Consider the following 19,202-nt stretch of genomic DNA (forward strand, 5'->3'; position numbering starts at 1 on the left):
CCACATTGCCCACGGATTCCCACAACCTCCTCCCCGTGTGGAGCGAGGGCCCGGATATGAAGGTGGCACTACCATCGAGACGAGCATGTTTGTAGCTCTAATTTGGAAGAAAGCAATTACACGCACGGCATGAAGATAGAATACAATCCCCTATTACAGCCTCGGAAGGTAATTCCGAAATAATGGGTCGTCTTGCATTAGCCTTATAACCTTTCGGAGAAACGGATGGGCTTTCCGGAGGCTGCAGGTGAGGTGGTACAGCAGGCCAGAAAAGATACAAGCTTCCATAGAAATGATCCAACCACAACGCGGAGCTGCACAAAAGAATTTGCACGAACAGGATTGCACATCAAGCGTGAGTGCGCAATGAGCGTCAGGAAACGGAGTGCGTGTGCACAATGGATCGGAACATTTTGCGAATATGAACCGACAAAGATGCAAAATGCGACACGGCGTCGAAGGACCATCTGGAAAGAGACGCAAAGGGTGGAGGTGAAGCCCTTGAGCTTTTGAGCTGGGGTGGATTCTGCAACAAAGGTCTACCTCCAAACATCCACGCATTAGCGATTCACAAACAATAAATCTAATTTTACAACACTATTGCCATTTTCCTCCGTTCGATGACATGTCAACGTTCTAAATGGTGTGTTGACTTTGCGACATCAGACAGCCAAACACATTAGCATGGTGGCAACAGGAATACAACCTACAACCCCTAAAACCAACATTACATGCATGTTATGTCTGCACGATCTCCCTGTTAATCACTTATTATATACCAGGAAGTCGCTACCCTTCTGATGCAGAGATGGCACGGACACTCCATAGGTTTAATAGGCCACAAATCCTCAAACAAATCTACCAATATATAAACTTATCAACCTATAAAGTACCTACCAGTCGCCTGTGGAGGATTTCATATCCAATAACACTCATGAAATGTTTGGACGGCATTCCTGAGCTACGAAACTGACCGACTACAAAATAGCCTGGTTGTAATTCTTACAAGTAATAAAAACATTCTAAACTATAACGCCACTCAGTAGAGCGCATACTCCCGCCGTGGTCAAGTTGGAATAGTACGATTTCACAAAAGTTTGAGGGAGTAGTTCAGCGACAACACAAGACAGACACTGCACAGATATATATTTAGAATATATAGAAGATAATGTTTAAAAAAAACAAGGCAATTTCACTTACATTTTCGGATTCAGCGTTCAATTCTATATAAGTGAGTGTATTTTGAGGCATGTGTGACTTCAAATAAAATTGTAAGCCAGAAAAACGTTCGTTTCATTCCTTAGGGATACAACATGTAAAACTGGCCCAAACGTCAAAACAAAACTCGCTCATTTTAAGTCGTACAAGCTAATGCGAACACTCATTCTTCTGGGAAGAATCCCGTGCACATGCTTGTCACACTTATAACTCACCTAAGTCTTTATAAGTTCATCAAATACTGACACCGCGGTTGACATTCGCTGAAGTAAATGTTGATATCTCTTCTGAGGTAAAAAAAAAAAAAAAACAACAAAAAAAACCCGTTTTAAAGCATTATACGTATCAAACGACACATTTTATGAAACGGGGAAACCTAATACACACTTTGGTGGTTTTAAAATGACAGAATATGTCTTTATTAGAAAAAATAAAATAAAAAAAACCTTGAAAACGACGCTGCTAACAGAATACACCGCTCTAACGCATAACCACGAGTTTAAACTACATTTACAACAAATATGAAAACTATTTTCATATCACAATGTTAAATATAGAATATATAGAAGATAATGTTTAAAAAAAACAAGGCAATTTCACTTACATTTTCGGATTCAGCGTTCAATTCTATACAAGTGAGTGTATTTTGAGGCGTGTGTGACTTCAAATAAAATTGTAAGCCAGAAAAACGTTCGTTTCATTCCTTAGGGATACAACATGTAAAACTGGCCCAAACGTCAAAACAAAACTCGCTCATTTTAAGTCGTACAAGCTAATGCGAACACTCATTCTTCTGGGAAGAATCCCGTGCACATGCTTGTCACACTTATAACTCACCTAAATCTTTATAAGTTCATCAAATACTGACACCGCGACTGACATTCGCTGAAGTAAATGTTGATATCTCTTCTGAGGTAAAAAAAACAACAAAAAAAAACCCGTTTTAAAGCATTATACGTATCAAACGACACATTTTATGAAACGGGGAAACCGAATACACACTTTGGTGGTTTTAAAATGACAGAATATGTCTTTATTAGAAAAAATAAAATAAAAAAAACCTTGAAAACGACGCTGCTAACAGAATACACCGCTCTAACGCATAACCACGAGTTTAAACTACATTTACAACAAATATGAAAACTATTTTCATATCACAATGTTAAATATAGAATATATAGAAGATAATGTTTAAAAAAAATGAGCCCTATCTTCCAATAGTAAACAATCCTTCAAAAAATTCCTGAATCCGGAATAATATCCTGAGCTTCACCAAAAACTAATCAATTCTTCCTTATCCCAAGGACAATCATCCCACCAACTTTCATCCAAATTCGTTCAGAACTTTTCCAGATATCTTGTTCACAAACACACGAACACACACAAACACGGACAGATCGAATGCATTACTCCCTGGCGGGAGTAACAAATCATAGATTGCAGACCCTCGCTAGGACGAGTTTGGCGGCCAAACCACATGACCGATGACATCATCATTAAAAAAAATTCTCCTCCAATTTATCCACAGATGACGCTCAAGAAATTTCATCTTGATCGGATGAAGTTTTGGGCTTTTCAAATTATGACGTTATACAGAGGTGATGATATACAGTGGAGGTGATATAGATATAGAGGTTCAATTTTTTGTTTTTTCCAAGATGGCGCCTGTCCCACGTGACATATGACGTCATAATTATTATTTAAAAATTATACCGAATGAGGCGCACCGATGGTGAAAATTTCATGTTAATCGGACCAACAGTTGCAGAGAAAATCATATTTATTCTGTGCGGCCAAACAGACAGACAAACAAACAGACAGACAAACAAACAGACAGACAAACAAGCAGACAGACAAACAAACAGACAGACAAACAAACAGACAGACAAACAAACAGACAGACAAACAAACATACAGACAAACAAACAGACAGACAAACAAACAGACAGACAAACAAACAGACAGACAAACAAACAGACAGACAAACAAACAGACAGACAGACAGACAAACAAACAGACAGACAAACAAACAGACAGACAAACAAACAGACAAACAAACAAACAAACAGACAGACAAACAGACAGACAAACAGACAGACAAACAAACAGACAGACAAACAAACAGACAGACAAACAAACAGACAGACAAACAAACAGACAGACAAACAAACAGACAGACAGACAAGCAGACAGACAGACAGACAAACAGACAGACAAACAAACAGACAAACAAACAGACAGCCAAACAAACAGACAGACAAACAAACATACAGACAAACAAACAGACAGACAAACAAACAGACAGACAGACAAACAGACAGACAAACAAACAGACAGACAAACAGACAGACAAACAAACAGACAGACAGACAAGCAGACAGACAAACAGACAGACAGACAGGCAAACAGACAGACAAACGGACTCAAATGCAATAACCTCTCCTCTGGTGAGGGTAAAAATGTAAAGGGAGAGAGGGATGTTAGTTTAAAAAGTATGGAAACAAGGAGGGATGATCATGAATAAAGGACAGATTTTTGAACTTCTCATGTGGATTCAAAGTGCCGCTGCAAAAGAACAGCAATGACGATGGGAGTGCACAAAATCAACTGCTGAACACAGGTAACGATTCCCCGGAGTAACAAGCATAAGTTGCAGGTAGCATGTTCGCCATACATTAGCGGAGCCACATCAAGGATTGGTTTTTTTTCTACAATGATGTTTATCATGTTGGTAAATCTAGAGTCGGTCACTCATTCAGGGAAAGAAGAGGGATATTTGGATAAACAGGTGGACCAGGAATATGTTTAACACAGATTGGCTTTACAGTCTCTTAAGGAGTGGATGAACAGTTTCAAACAAAGTTTCTTCAAACAGCTTCTTCCAGAGTATGATAGGTTTTAGCAACTCATGGTGGACAAAGGAAGTTAGCTGTTGGAGGAAGCAAAGTGAAGCTGATGTGTTGAGCATTAGCCCTTGTGCAAAGCAAGACGGTGTTTTGTTTTGAACAAGAAATAACCCCAAAAATGGCAGCTTTACTTTGCTTCCCTTGGCTGTCGCATTCCTTTATCAATTAACCACAGTCTCTCCAATCCCACTCCTGCCTCCAGGTATTCAAAACAGCTGTCCACCACCATCTCTTATCTTCCCCCATCCAAAACCGTGATCTTTTCCAACCCACGTTAATCCACCCCAAATCCACCTCGTTCAAATTCCGTTTTCTTTCCTGAAATAAACGCTGTAGTGTCCATCTTGTTTATCCCGTGTACCCCACCCCAGCCTCATGATGTCCTGTTTTCCCTTGCACAGATCTCCTGATGTCCCTGTTCTTGACCGTTTTGTGTTTTCCTCTCCCCCCTCTTGTCTCCCGCCCCTTTATTCTATGTTATATGTGTTAGCTCTTACATGAGCCCCAACTAAGTTTTACAAAAAAAAAACTAAACCATCGTTCAAATTGTTGGCGGCCTCAGATCAACAATATTCTTGACAAAGTTACAAAGTCTCTCCAATCCCACTCCAATCCCACTTCATCAATGATCTCTCTGACTCTCTCGAAAATCCTCTCTATCTCTTTGCTGATGACTCCACTCTCTGCCGCTCCATTCCTCTTCCCTCAGATCGGCAGTCTGCTGCCTCCTCACTCTCTGAAGACCTGGACAAAATCACAGACTGGTCAAACAAGTGGAACATGTCTTTCAATCCTGACAAATCTCACACTCTTACTATGTCTCTCCGAAAAGATCGACTGGACAACCCTCCCATCTACTTTCTCAACAATCCTCTCCAAGAAGTTCTGTCGCTCAAGATTTTGGGTCTCACTATCTGCCATGATCTTTCTTGGGAAAACCACATTTCCAAGCTGGCCTCCAAAGCCAGTCGCCGACTGGGCATCCTCCGTCGTGCGAAGTCCTTCCTCGGTACACCTGAGCTCCTCACCACATACAAGGCTTTCATCCGCAGCTCAATGGAATACTGTTCTCCCCTATGGGCCGGTGCTCCTGCCTCACACCTAGCTCGGCTTCACGCTGTTGAAACCAAAGCTTTCAGAATTATTGGAATCTCCCACGATGAAGCTATCTCTGAGGGCCTTTCACTCACTCACCGCAGGCAGGTAGGTGGTCTTTCTGTCTTCTACCGACTCCTCTCCGGCCTTGCACCCCCAGCTCTCTCTGTGCTCTGTCCCCCAAATATTCCTACAGGTCGCACAAGATCTGCCAGCAACCCTCTGATGGTTAAACTGCCGAAATCTCGGCTCTCTGCTCACCTTCACTCTTTCATTCCTCTTTTCTCCCGCCTCTGGAACAAACTCCCTCACTCCCTTCACTCCCACTCCTCCCTCCAGGTCTTTAAAACAGCTGTTCACCACCATCTCTTATCTTCCCCCATCCAAAACCTTGAGCTTTTCTACCCCCGCTAATTCACCCCAGATCCACCTTGTTTGAAATTCCAACTTCTTTCCTGGAAGTCCTGGCAGTGTCCATATGTTTTATACCTCTCCCACCGCCCCCTTCCCATGCCCCCCCCCCCCCCCAAAGCCCTCGCCCTCTCTCAGATCTCTCGATGTCTCCATGTCTCTCGGTCCCTGCTCTCAAATGTTGTGTTTGTGTCCTTCCCCCTCTCTCCCCATCTTGTCTACCGCTCCCGATGTTATATGTTTTATGTGTCGGTTTGTCTTTCTGTGTGATTAATGTTCGCTCTTTCACGAGCCTCGATCTTGTATACAAAAAAAAAAAAAAAAAAAAAAAAAAAAAGTGCCCTCAAGACAGTTTTTCAGAGTGCGCAATGAAGCCTCTTACAGAGTGCGTGCTTCACCCTCTCACTGAGTGTGCAATGTGGTCTGTAGTGAATCGTTAATTTTTCTTTACATTTCATACTGGCTGAAATCAGGTCTTTATAAGAAAGAAACTCGTGTGAATATTGTTGGCCAATCCGTAGAGTCCTTTCTGAGACCCAATGGGTGATGCGGGTATAGAGAGGTCCCAAGAGCTTGTCTCACGACACTTTTGAACTGGAGGTTTTCTGGAGGCATCTGGAGGCATCATCAACTGCAGGTATCCTTTCGATGCAAAACGTTATAGTTTATTTCAGGAGTCGCACAGCTCATCAATATTTAATAGTGATGTGTATTCCACACCACAATGACCATTGAGTGAACTGGATTTCGTTTGCTTGGCTCAGTAACCACAATGACAACGGAAGAGTATTTTGATCATTTTACATTCGATGCCATCTTGAGGCCTCAGCATCTCGATGCCAAGGAATCCACTCTTCTTCGTAAACTGCTGGAGAGATGACGGGAAGGATTTTTCATCCACTGGATTTCATTTGAAGCACGTTATCTTAACTGTGAGTAAGTTTTCTTCTTGTCCTGTTTTAAACACCATTTCAGAACCAGCACACTAAAAGGTAACACCACCACATTTGGTGACCACAACGTGATTCTGATCTGAAAAACAAACCTGATGTGATATGACTTAATTCGACGTGTGTGACTCATTAGACATCCCATCATGTCAAATGATAGTCCACCTTTGGTCGCACCTCCCTTTGCACCTGTCAGACTGAAGCTACCCCCTTTTTGGCCTAATTACCCCACCATCTGGTTCACTCAAGTTGATGCCCAGTTTCTAACCTCAGGAGGTGAGGGACATTATTATCAAGCCACCCACGGAAAGGCCTCATGATTCCCTCAAGGGATAGCTCATTCACCTGCACATCCACCTCATCTTACTATAATTCACCAAATGTCCGTCTGTCCATCTGTCCGTCCGTCCATTCCCAGGTACCGCAAAAACGGCTGAACCGATCGCAACGATATTTTGGGTGGGAGATCCTGGGACCCCCTGGAGTAAAATAGGCTATATTGTTTTCCCAATTTCAGCTTTGGTCTCGAGCATTTTCAGGTTTGGACTCCCGCATAACGTTATTTTCCCGGGTACCGCACAAATGGCTGCACCGATCGCAACCTGACGAATGAAAACACACAGTTAAAAATAATGACCTCGGACAAAGACCTTTTATAATTACATGGGTTGAATCCCTGCTTAAGAGAATGCCAACCCCCTCCCCGCCATCATGGTCGTCTCTCCAACTCACAATCCCATGAGATATGCAGAAAGGACTACCTAAAACCAATTATCTTCTTTTTGATTCCGATATAAACATCATTAAAAGTAAATAATTTTTGATCAGATTGGTGATGGCAATGTACAAAAGAGCGCGCACAGCTGTAAGGACGAAGGACGGGAACAGTGGTGAGTTTGAGGTGAAGGTGGGAGTGCATCAGGGGTCGGTACTAAGTCGACTACTATTTGTAGCTGTGATGGAGGTGCTGGCTCAGAACGTAAAGGAGGGTTTACCGTGGGAGTTGTTGTATGCAGATGATCTGGTGTTGATTGCAGAAAGTATGGATGGACTGAAGGAGAAGATGAACAAGTGGAAGGAATGTATGGAGACAAAAGGTCTGAAGGTGAATATCGGAAAAACGAAGGTGATGGCAAGTGGTAAAGCATGTGGTGAGGTGGAAAGAACTGGGAAGTGGCCGTGTGCTGTGTGCAGGAAGGGTGTCGGAGTGAATTCCATTCAATGTACAATGTGCGCTGAGTGGGTTCATCAAAAATGTAGTGGCTTGAGAGGGTCATTAACCAATGTGGCAGCTACATTCAAGTGTAAGGTGTGCACAGAGGGAGCTGCAGATGGAGGAAATGTTGAGTTGGATCTTGGAAATGGCGTGAAGCTGGAAGGTGTGAAAACATTTTGTTACCTCGGAGACATGCTGAATGCAGAAGGTGGATCAGACTCGGCAACGGTTGCTCGAGTGAGATGTGCATGGAAGAAGTTTCGGGAACTGAGTGGCGTGCTGACGAGGAGGGGAGTGTCGTTGAAGCTGAAGGGAAAGGTGTATGCTGTGTGTGTGAGAAGTGTTATGATTTATGGGAGCGAGACATGGGTAATGAAGGTAGAGAAGCAACGAAGGCTGGAAAGGGTGGAAATGCGAATGGTTCGGTGGATGTGTGGAGTATCGTTGAGAGAGAGGAAGACAAATGATGAATTGCGAAAGATGATGGGAATAGAGCCTGTGATGGATGCTGTGAAGAGAAACAGGTTGAGATGGTTTGGTCATGTGTTGAGGAAGGATGAAAGTGACTGGTTGAGAAGAGTGATGGAAATGAATGTAGAAGGAAGTAGAGGACGGGGAAGACCGAGAAAGACTTGGCTAAAGATGGTTGAAGAAGAAATGCGGGCAAGGGGGTTAACAAGGGGAGATGCAGAAAATAGGGCAAAATGGAGAACATTGTCATGGGGACCGCAAGGCTAACCCCCGCTATTGCAGGGAAAATGGCCTTAAAATGCCTGTTGTTGTTGTGTTGTATTAAAAGTAAATAATGACATCGGCCAAAGTTCAAATGACGTTGGTTTAATCTCCACATGAGAGAATTCCACATAGCTATTTGGGTGGTGTAGAAGCTAACAGATCGCTGTCTCCATCGATCTTGCCAAAGCTGTAACACCTATCGGCTCAAAATCCTTTTAACTGTTGACTTGGTGGTTTTTACAATGAAGGAAACATTAACAATGTTGTTAAAAGTTTATTTTGTGATTAATTTGTGATTGGAGTTATGCTGTTTGGAATGAAAAAAGAGACATCGAGTTCAAGTGAATGACGAAATGCCATGAGGGTTTCTACTTTCTAAACGTGAAATTCACGGATCGCCATATGCAGATTCGCCACGGCCCCACAATCGATGTTTCTATACGTGAACGTACCCGTTTGTTTGCGAACGGGTACGTTTTTCATGGAAGTCCTTCACAAACTTGCTGTCCATGTTTGCCATGCGACTGAAGGTGCTACAGGAATGTGGAATTTATTGGTTTCATGCTTTAGCATTCACCATTTCTGCATTGTCTGTTTGCTTCTGGCCTCCCACCCGTGCTAAGCACGGGTACCTCAATAGTTGCAAAAATGCTTGCTTTCTGAGAAGCTGGGTATCGTAAACCTTCTCAACTGCTACAAAAGATGCAACAACTGTTGGGTCAGAATAACTTAAAGGATACCATCCTAAAATAGCTTTTTCTCCAACAATTGCCAACAAATGCTCAGTGTATCCTTGTTTAAACCAGAGATTCAGTGAATATCGAGCAACTTTCCAATGTAGCCAATAAGATTGTTGAAGTTGCCACCCCAGTCACTTCCTCCTGTGCTATCTTATCCCAGTGAGCCGGTGACGTGTCTGCACCAGCTAATCTGGCGTGCAATGACTTAAAACCCAAGTGGATCAGTTAATTGCCCAGGTGCATGCTCTTGCATGTAATCTTGAGGAGCGTGGCCACAGGTGGACTCATAACAACATGCAGGAAGCACGTTTTGGTATCATCGCCAATTTGGGAAAAATTCACATAAGTGTGTTCAGTCTTGCAGTTTTCACAGCTCACCCTGTTTCACAGACGGGAAATGCCATAGTATAGCCAGTGACTAGCAGAAGCGTGTCAGTCTGGCGACCAACAACCAAGTCGCTTGTCTTCATCAGTGACAGGAACATTGGCACCCGATCCTTCATTGACACAAGAGCTGAGTTCAGGGGTTTTACTCCCATTGGTTATGGACAAACATAAACAATCTGCATTTACTCTGGAATCTGTCAACAAATGCACCATTTCCACATACAGGGAGCGGTTGTATGTGGTCTACGGCATCTTTTCCGATGGATTTTATCATTGCTGACTTACCCATGCCCAACATCAAAACCGATTTCTTGAAGCATTTTGGATTGTTTGTGGATGTCAAAAACCAAAAGATCCTTGACCCAACCAGAAGTGTTTGTGTCAAGGGTATCACTTCACACGTACCTTCTGTCAGTCCAATGTTTGTCAAGTCCGACCACATGGCCAGTTTAGATGCCATACTTCAACATTAGCCAGAGATAGCTCAACACACCTTCAGTTCAGTGGCAAACACTCCACTACTCACCAGATTGAAACACATGGTCCTCCAGTCGCGGTTCGACTATATAGAATAGCTCTGGATCGTTATGTAATAGCTAAAGCAGAGTTCAATCACATGCTTGAGCTGGGTATAACTCGACCTTCAAGCAACAACTTAACTTCACCCTTGCTTATGGTACAGAAGATCAAGAGGTCTGTTGACTGGAGGCCCTGTGGTGACTACCACACACTGAAACAGAATAGCACGAGACTGGTACTCTGACTTGTCACACCTACAGGATTTTACTTCTTCATTCTGGGGAAAGCAAGTTTTCTCCCAGCGTGACTTAGTCAGAGCATGTCATCAGGTTTCGGTAGAGCCGGCTGATGTACACAAGACAGCCATTACTACTCTTTTTGGTTTATTCAAGTTCGCATGTCCTTTGGTTTACGCAATGTGGCACAAACGTTTCAGTGCTTCATCAGAGGTCATCCGGGGTTTGCCTTTCGTTTATGCCCACATTCATGATCTTCTCATAGCCATGCATGAGACGATCAAAGAACATGAACAACATTTGCAGCGTGTGCTCCCTCGTTTATCACAGTATTGTGTCATCATAAATCCTGCCAAATGTCAGTTTGGGATGCCCCCATTAGAGTTTTTGGGCTACTTAATGTATGAACATGGCATCCATGTACTCGCTGACAAGCCAGCATCAGTGTGTAAGCTACAGGAGTTTCTGGGCATGGTGAATTTATATAGTAGGTTCACCCCAAACTGTGCAGACACTCTTCATCTACTAACTGATCTCCTCACACGGCATGGGAAGGAGCTAAAAAGGCTTTTGGCTTGGACAAACCAATGTGCTGCTGCTTTTACCGCAGTGAAGTCTTCGCTAGCAGAGGTCACAATGCTTGTCCATCCTAAGTCAGATGTACTACTATGTTTCATGGTGGATGCGTCAGATGTGGCAGTTGGTGGAGTATTCCAACAGCATGTCGAAGGGAAGTGGGAGCCTGTTTCCTTCTTTTCCAAAAGGTCACTGTCATCAGAGACCAGTGACAGCACCTTTAGGCAGGAGTTCCTGTCGGTTTACCTCGCAATCCCCAATTTTCATCACGCACTTCAGGAGAGGCAGTTTTGTATTTACACTGACCATAAGTCGTTAACGGATGCTTTTGAGGTAAAGCCTAATCGCTATTCAGCAAGAGAGGAACAACACCTTGATGACATTCCTCAATTCACCACCAAAATAAGTCGTGTGAGCAGTAAGGAGAATACCGTAGCTGATGCTCCCTCATGGCTCAATGCCTCAATATCAACACCCTAAACACAACAACTTCCATTGATTTCAACAGGGTTGCCAAGACACAGCAGATAGGTGAGGACCTCCAGCATCTCAAAGTCAGCTTCACATCGCTGAAGTTCAGGGAAGTGCCTCTCCCTATTTCTGAAGGTACTATTGTTTGCGACCTATGCACTGGCACTTCTCATCCTTGCATTCTTGCAGAGTTCAGATGATATTTTATGCTTTGCACAATCTATCTCACTTTGATATCAGAGCAACACAGCACCATGTGACTCAATGTTTTGTCTGCTGTGGAATGAACCAGGACATGAGAAACTGGTCAGATCATGTATATGGTGTCAACGATCATCACATGGTGACACCAGTAGGTACCTTCGCATCTTATAATGCCGGTATTGATCACATGCACATTGATTTCGTCGGTCCTCTTCCACTATTTGGTGGTAACACAAATCGACTCACGTGCATTGACCATTTTACGAGGATCCTGGGGAATCTAAACCAATACCTGACATAGTGGTGGAGACTGTAGCCAATGCTTTAGCTTCCAGGTGGTTGTAGTGTTTGGTGCCCCATCTATTTATCACTAATGACAGAGGACGGAAGTTTAAATCCATACTTTTAAAAATGCTGACTGAGTTTCTTAGAAGTAAATGCACCAGAACTACTTTTTACCACTCTGCTGCAAGCGGGCTTGTCAAATGGTTCCATCGACAACTACGTCCTCACTCAGAGCACAAGCAGACCCACATCGCTGGATGGAAAACCTACCATTCGTGCTTTTGGGCAATCATGACACGGTGAAAGCCGATCTGGGTAGTAGTGCAGCAGAGTTCATTTTTGGATCAAAACTTTGCCTTCCTCAGCAATTTCTTACCCCGAATAACAATCATCATTTTGGATCTGAGCAATTATGTGAACAGACTGCAAAGAACAACGAGTAGTGAGTTACATCAGATCCCCACCTGAGTTCAGCAGAGTTCTACACATCTGCACAAATATATTTTCACATGTACCCATGTTTTTTTGCGAAAACAGTGTCAGAGCTTCTCCGAAATCTCCCCACCTGGTCCCCTTTGGAGTCATTACAAGGAATGACAAGTACATGGTGTACCGGAAAGCAATGCCGTTTTTCAAAGAAGAATACACATTTTTTTTAAAACGACATTACTTGCCGGTACACCTAATACTTCATCCTACATTTGAATGGCACAACCAAAACGGTCAGTTTAGACAGACTCAAGGTCTTCTACAGACAGTGCCTTCAAAAAGTATTCACACCCCTTGACTTTTTTCACATTTTGTGGTGTTACAGCCTGAATCTAAAATGGATTAAATTGAGATATTTTTGTCACTGATGTACACATAATACCAAGCCTGGTGTTGGCTCAGCAGTTAGGGATACTCGGCTTGGGATTCTAGGATCCTGGGTTCATAATCCCGGACAATCGCTGAATTAACACAAGGGGGGTTGACTCAGCCTGTCATCCTTCCAAGGTCGGCAAATTGAGTACCAGTTCACTGGTAATTCCCTGTGTGTCGCAAGAGGTGACCAACAGGGCTGGTGGCAGGAATGGCATCCGGCCATAAAACATTGCTTCAAAAAGGGGACGACGGTGTCTGAAAAAGGCCAACCCCTGCCCTGTGGGGAAAAATGGCCTCTAAAGGTGGTTCTTGTACACATAATACCTGTTATGTCAAAGAGGAATTCGTTTTAGATTTCTTTTTTTACAAAATCTTTTTACTGAAATGTCTTGAGTCAATAAGTATTCAGCCTCTTCTCTATGACATTCCAAATTGAGGTCAAGTGCACCCAATTACCTTTGATCATCCTTGAGATGTCTCTACAACCTGATTGGAGTCCACATGTGGGCAATTAAATTTGAATGGACATGATTTAGAAAGAAACACACTTTTCTATATAAGGTCCCACAGTTGACAGTGCATGTCAGAGCAGAAACTCTACCATGAAGTCCACTGAACTGTCCATAGAATTTTGATCGAGTTGTGAGGAGGCAAGGATCTGGGGAAGGGTATAAAACAATTTCTAGACTCTAGAGTGTTGAAAGTTCCGAAGAGCACAGTGAGCTTCATCATTCGGAAATGGAAAGAATATGGAACTACCCAGAATCTTCCTAAAGCAGGCCGTCCGACCAAACTGAGCACCTGGGCAAGAAGGGCCTCAGTAAGAGAGGCGAACAATAACCCAATGACCACTCTGAAAGAACTACAGAGTTCCTTGGCTGAGATGGGAGAACCTGCCGGAAGGACAACAGTCTCTGCAGAACTTCACTGGGCTTTATGGGAGTCGCCAGAAGGAAGCCACTCCTGAGAAAAAGCCATATGACCACATGCCTGGAGTTTACAAAAAGGCATGTAAAAGATTCTGAGAGCATGAGGCAAAAGATTCTGTGGTCTGATGAGATAAATAAATTGACCTCTTTGTCCTGAATGCAAAGCGCTATGTCTGGCAGAAACGGAGCACAGCTCCTCACCCATCTAATACCATCCCTACCATGAAGCATGGTGGTGGCACATCATGCTATGGGGATGCTTTTCAGCAGCAGAGAATTTCAGACTTGTAAGGCAAGAGAGAACAATGAATGGAGCCAAAATACAGGCAAATGCTTGAGCAGAACCTGCTTCAAAATGTAAAAGACTTTAGACTGCAGCGAAGATGAATGCTCCAACAGGAAAATGACCCCAAGCATACAGCAAAGCAACACTGGAATGGCTCGAGAACAAGAATGTGAAAGTCCTTGAGTGGGCCAGCCAAAGTTCAGACTTGAATACCATTAAGAATCTGTGGAAAGACCTGAAGATTGCTGTTCACCGACATTCCCCATCCAACGTTTTTTTTTTTTTGTATACTGAATCGAGGCTCGTGAAAGAGCTGACATTTAGTTCACAAACAAATCAACAGACAAACAAAATATATAAAAAGAGGGAGCGGAAGACAAGAGAAGGGGAAGCACACAAACACTTGAGAGCACACAACATTTAAGAGCAGGGAGATGTGTGGGAGGGAGAGGGCTTGGGGGGAGGAGGCGTGGAAAGGGGGGGGGGGGGTGGGAGAAGTATAAAACACAAGGACACCAAGGACTTCCAGGACAGAAGTTGGTATTTCAAAAAGTGGAATTGGGGTGAAATTAGCGGGGATAGAAAAGATCAAGGTTTTGGATGGGGGAAGATAAGAGATGGTGGTGAACAGCCGTTTTAAAGACCTGGAGGGTGGAGTGCGATTGAAGAGAGTGAGGGAGTTTGTTCCAGAGGCGGGAGAAAAGAGGAATGAAGGAGTGCTCGGGCAAATCTGCAAGAAAGAATGGGAGAAACTCCCTAAATCCAGATGTGAAAAGCTGATACAGACATACCCAAGAAGTCTTACAGCTGTAATCACTGCCAAAGGTGCTTCTACGAAGTATTGACTCAGGGGGTTGAATACTTATTTATATTAGATATTTCTCTATTTCATATATAATTGTTTTGTAAAATTTTCTAAAAAATAAAATAAAATTTCTACTTTGACATTATGGGGTATTATGTGTAGATCAATGATAAAAAATAATCTCAAATTAATCCATTTTAAATTCAGGCTGTAACACAAAATGTGAAGAAAGTCAAAGGGTGTGAATACTTTCTGAATGCACTGTACTTGGACAGATTCGGAAACAAATGATCCGACTGCTGGCTGAGGAACCACGAAGACAACAAACGAGCATTTCCTTCGTTTTACATTTTACGGCATATTGAGGCCTCGGCGTCTCGACACCAAGGAATCCATTGCTCTTCGGAAACAGCTGGAGAGATAACTGGAAGGATTTTTCATCCACTGGACTTCATTTAAAACACGTCATTGCGTTTTAAGTGTAAGTTTTATTTTTGTGCTGGTGTAAGTAAACACCATCTCAGAACAAGCACACTGAAAGAGAACATCACCACAATTCTCTTACCTAGTGTGCACTACAATTTATTACAGATCATATTTAGTCTTTGGTAAACCCTATTTAATCCCATTTGCAACACCTACATCATCTTGCTTATGGGGTTTCAATCTGTACATTTGTCCTAAACACAGTTTGGTCTGGTTGGTTTCCCTATTTGAGCACATACATTATGATGTTGAGAGTCTGTGGTTCAAATTCCATGTACTGTGTTGATTTGTCTGTGGTTTCTGAATGTCCTTGTAATTGATGTGAGAAAACATTGATATATTTCATGACAAACCCGTACTATATGTTCTATCCTATACGTTCAAGTTCCCCCATAAGCCTCAGAGTGCAGTCACATTCTTTTATTTAATTTGGTCTTTGACATGAGCCCTCTACCCTATCCCTTGATATGTCTTGCCACCTCTACTGCCACAACCTCCTCACATGGTCGACCATTTGGACATGCACAGATTGCAAAATACAGAAGTGAAAGAATAATATTGTGTTCTCACTGGATGCTGATCTCAAATCCATCATCAGCGACACACGTCACATCTCGACGTCTCCAGCCCATCTCCACCTTCCACAGTGTCCTCTCTAAAACGTGTTTATGGCCAGGCCTGCTACTGGATGTAGAAGACGAGCTGGCATAAGGAAGGCAGGCACTCCACAGTCCAACCCGGAACTGTGACCTTGAGCAAGGAGAAAAGGAGAACATGGAAAGAGAGAGGGGAAAATGATGCATCTCTGTAAATGGACATGTTAAAACTGTCATTTCCCCGACTATATCCCCCCCACTGTATCCCCCCCACTGTATCCCCCCCACTATGTCTCCCCCACTATGTCCCCCACGATGTCCCCCAAATATGTCCCCTCCAATATGTCCCCTCCAATATGTCCCCCCCCCACCCCCCCCCCCCACTATATCCCCCCACTATATCCCCCCACTATGTTCTCCACTATGTCCCCCCCACTATATCCCCCCACTATATCCCCCCACGATGTCCCCCCCCCCCTATATCCCCCCACTATATCCCCCCACTCTATCGACCCACTATATCCCCCACTATGTCCCCCTCCACTATATCCCCCCACTATGTCCCCCTCCACTATATCCCCCCACTATATCCCACCACTATATCCCCCACTATATCCACCCACTATATCCCATATCCCCCACTATGTCCCCCTCCACTATATCCCCCCACTATATCCCCCACTATGTCCCCCTCCACTATATCCCCCCACTATGTCCCCCTCCACTATATCCCCCCACTATATCCCACCACTATATCCCCTCCAATATATCCACCCACTATATCCCCCACTATGTCCCCCTCCACTATATCCCCCCACTATGTCCCCCTCCACTATATCCCCCCACGATATCCCACCACTATATCCCCCCACGATATCCCACCACTATATCCCCCCACGATATCCCACCACTATATCCCCCACTATATCCACCCACTATATCCCCCACTATGTCTCCCTCCACTATATCCCCCCACTATGTCCCCCTCCACTATATCCCCCCACTATATCCCCCACTATATCCCCCACTATGTCCCCTGCTATGTCACCAACTATGTTCCCCCTCTCCCCACGATATCCCCCCACTATGTACCCTAGTATGTCCCCCACTATGTTCCACCTCACTATGTTCCACCCCACTATGTCCACACCCCCATTATGCCCCCCCACTCCCCCCACCGCACTATGTCCCTCCCACTATGTCCCACACTATGTTTCCCCCCTCTTATTATGCCCCCACCTCCACTATGTTCCACCCCACTATTTCCCAACCCCACATACCCCATTATGCCTCCCCACTATGTCCATCCCACTATGTCCCTCCCACTATATCCCACACTATGTTTCCCCCCTCTTATTATGCCCCCACCTCCACTAGGTTCCACCCCACTATTTCCCAACCCCACATACCCCATTATGCCTCCCCACTATGTCCATCCCACTATGTCCCTCCCACTATATCCCACACTATGTTTCCCCCCTCTTATTATGCCCCCACCTCCACTATGTTCCACCCCACTATGTCCCCACCCCCACATACCCCACTATGTCCATCCCACTATGTCCCCGCAATATGTCCCCCTCACGATATGCCCCCACTATGTCCCGTCCCCCCCCCCTCCCCACTGTGTTCCCCACTATGTCCCAACTCTCCCAATGTTTGTGGTGCAGCCCTCTCTGGGTGCTTTAAATGTCAACAAGTACATGGTGTTTCGATTTTACAAGAATGTATGCAGATCTCCATGAAAACAGCACTGCAAGCACAGTCTGTATGTACCGGTGCATTGTTTACACTGTAAGCACAGTTTGTATGTACCGGTGCATTGTTTACACTGCAAGCACAGTTTGTATATACCGGTGCATTGTTTACACTGTAAGCACAGTTTGTATGTACCGGTGCATTGTTTACACTGTAAGCACAGTCTGTATGTACCGGTGCATTGTTTACACTGTAAGCACAGTCTGTATGTACCGGTGCATTGTTTACACTGTAAGCACAGTTTGTATGTACCGGTGCATTGTTTACACTGCAAGCACAGTCTGTATGTACCGGTGCATTGTTTACACTGTAAGCACAGTCTGTATGTACCGGTGCATTGTTTACACTGTAAGCACAGTTTGTATGTACCGGTGCATTGTTTACACTGCAAGCACAGTTTGTATGTACCGGTGCATTGTTTACACTGTAAGCACAGTCTGTATGTACCGGTGCATTGTTTACACTGTAAGCACAGTTTGTATGTACCGGTGCATTGTTTACACTGCAAGCACAGTTTGTATGTACCGATGCATTGTTTACACTGCAAGCACAGTCTGTATGTACCGATGCATTGTTTACACTGCAAGCACAGTCTGTATGTACCGATGCATTGTTTACACTGCAAGCACAGTCTGTATGTACCGGTGCATTGTTTACACTGCAAGCACAGTCTGTATGTACCGATGCATTGTTTACACTGTAAGCACAGTCTGTATGTACCGATGCATTGTTTACACTGTAAGCACAGTTTGTATGTACCGGTGCATTGTTTACACTGTAAGCACGGTCTGTATGTACCGATGCATTGTTTACACTGCAAGCACAGTCTGTATGTACCGGTGCATTGTTTACACTGTAAGCACAGTCTGTATGTACCGGTGCATTGTTTACACTGTAAGCACAGTTTGTATGTGCCGATGCATTGTTTACACTGTAAGCACAGTTTGTATGTACCGATGCATTGTTTACACTGCAAGCACAGTTTGTATGTACCGATGCATTGTTTACACTGCAAGCACAGTCTGGATGTACCGATGCATTGTTTACACTGTAAGCACAGTCTGTATGTACCGGTGCATTGTTTACACTGCAAGCACAGTTTGTATGTGCCGATGCATTGTTTACACTGTAAGCACAGTCTGTATGCACCGATGCATTGTTTACACTGCAAGCACAGTCTGTATGTACCGATGCATTGTTTACACTGTAAGCACAGTCTGTATGTACCGATGCATTGTTTACACTGTAAGCACAGTTTGTATGTACCGGTACATTGTTTACACTGTAAGCACGGTCTGTATGTACCGATGCATTGTTTACACTGCAAGCACAGTCTGTATGTACCGGTGCATTGTTTACACTGTAAGCACAGTCTGTATGTACCGGTGCATTGTTTACACTGTAAGCACAGTCTGTATGTGCCGATGCATTGTTTACACTGTAAGCACAGTTTGTATGTACCGATGCATTGTTTACACTGCAAGCACAGTTTGTATGTACCGATGCATTGTTTACACTGCAAGCACAGT

The 19,202-nt window shown here is 43.9% G+C and overlaps 1 protein-coding gene across 1 annotated transcript in view; it reads right to left on the reverse strand.

Annotated features, from left to right (window-relative positions):
- Positions 1-19,202, reverse strand: part of LOC137429506 (thrombospondin type-1 domain-containing protein 7B-like) — a 509,571-nt gene that overhangs the window by 11,285 nt on the left and 479,084 nt on the right. The window contains exon 4 of the mRNA XM_068119454.2: positions 15,890-16,069. Within this exon, the coding sequence (XP_067975555.2) occupies positions 15,890-16,069 (180 nt within the window). The remainder of the gene's footprint in view (positions 1-15,889; positions 16,070-19,202) is intronic.

The sequence above is a fragment of the Myxine glutinosa genome, chromosome 6 (assembly GCF_964187855.1).
Source record: "Myxine glutinosa chromosome 6, kmMyxGlut1.1, whole genome shotgun sequence".
NCBI classification, from domain to species: Eukaryota; Metazoa; Chordata; class Myxini; order Myxiniformes; family Myxinidae; genus Myxine; species Myxine glutinosa.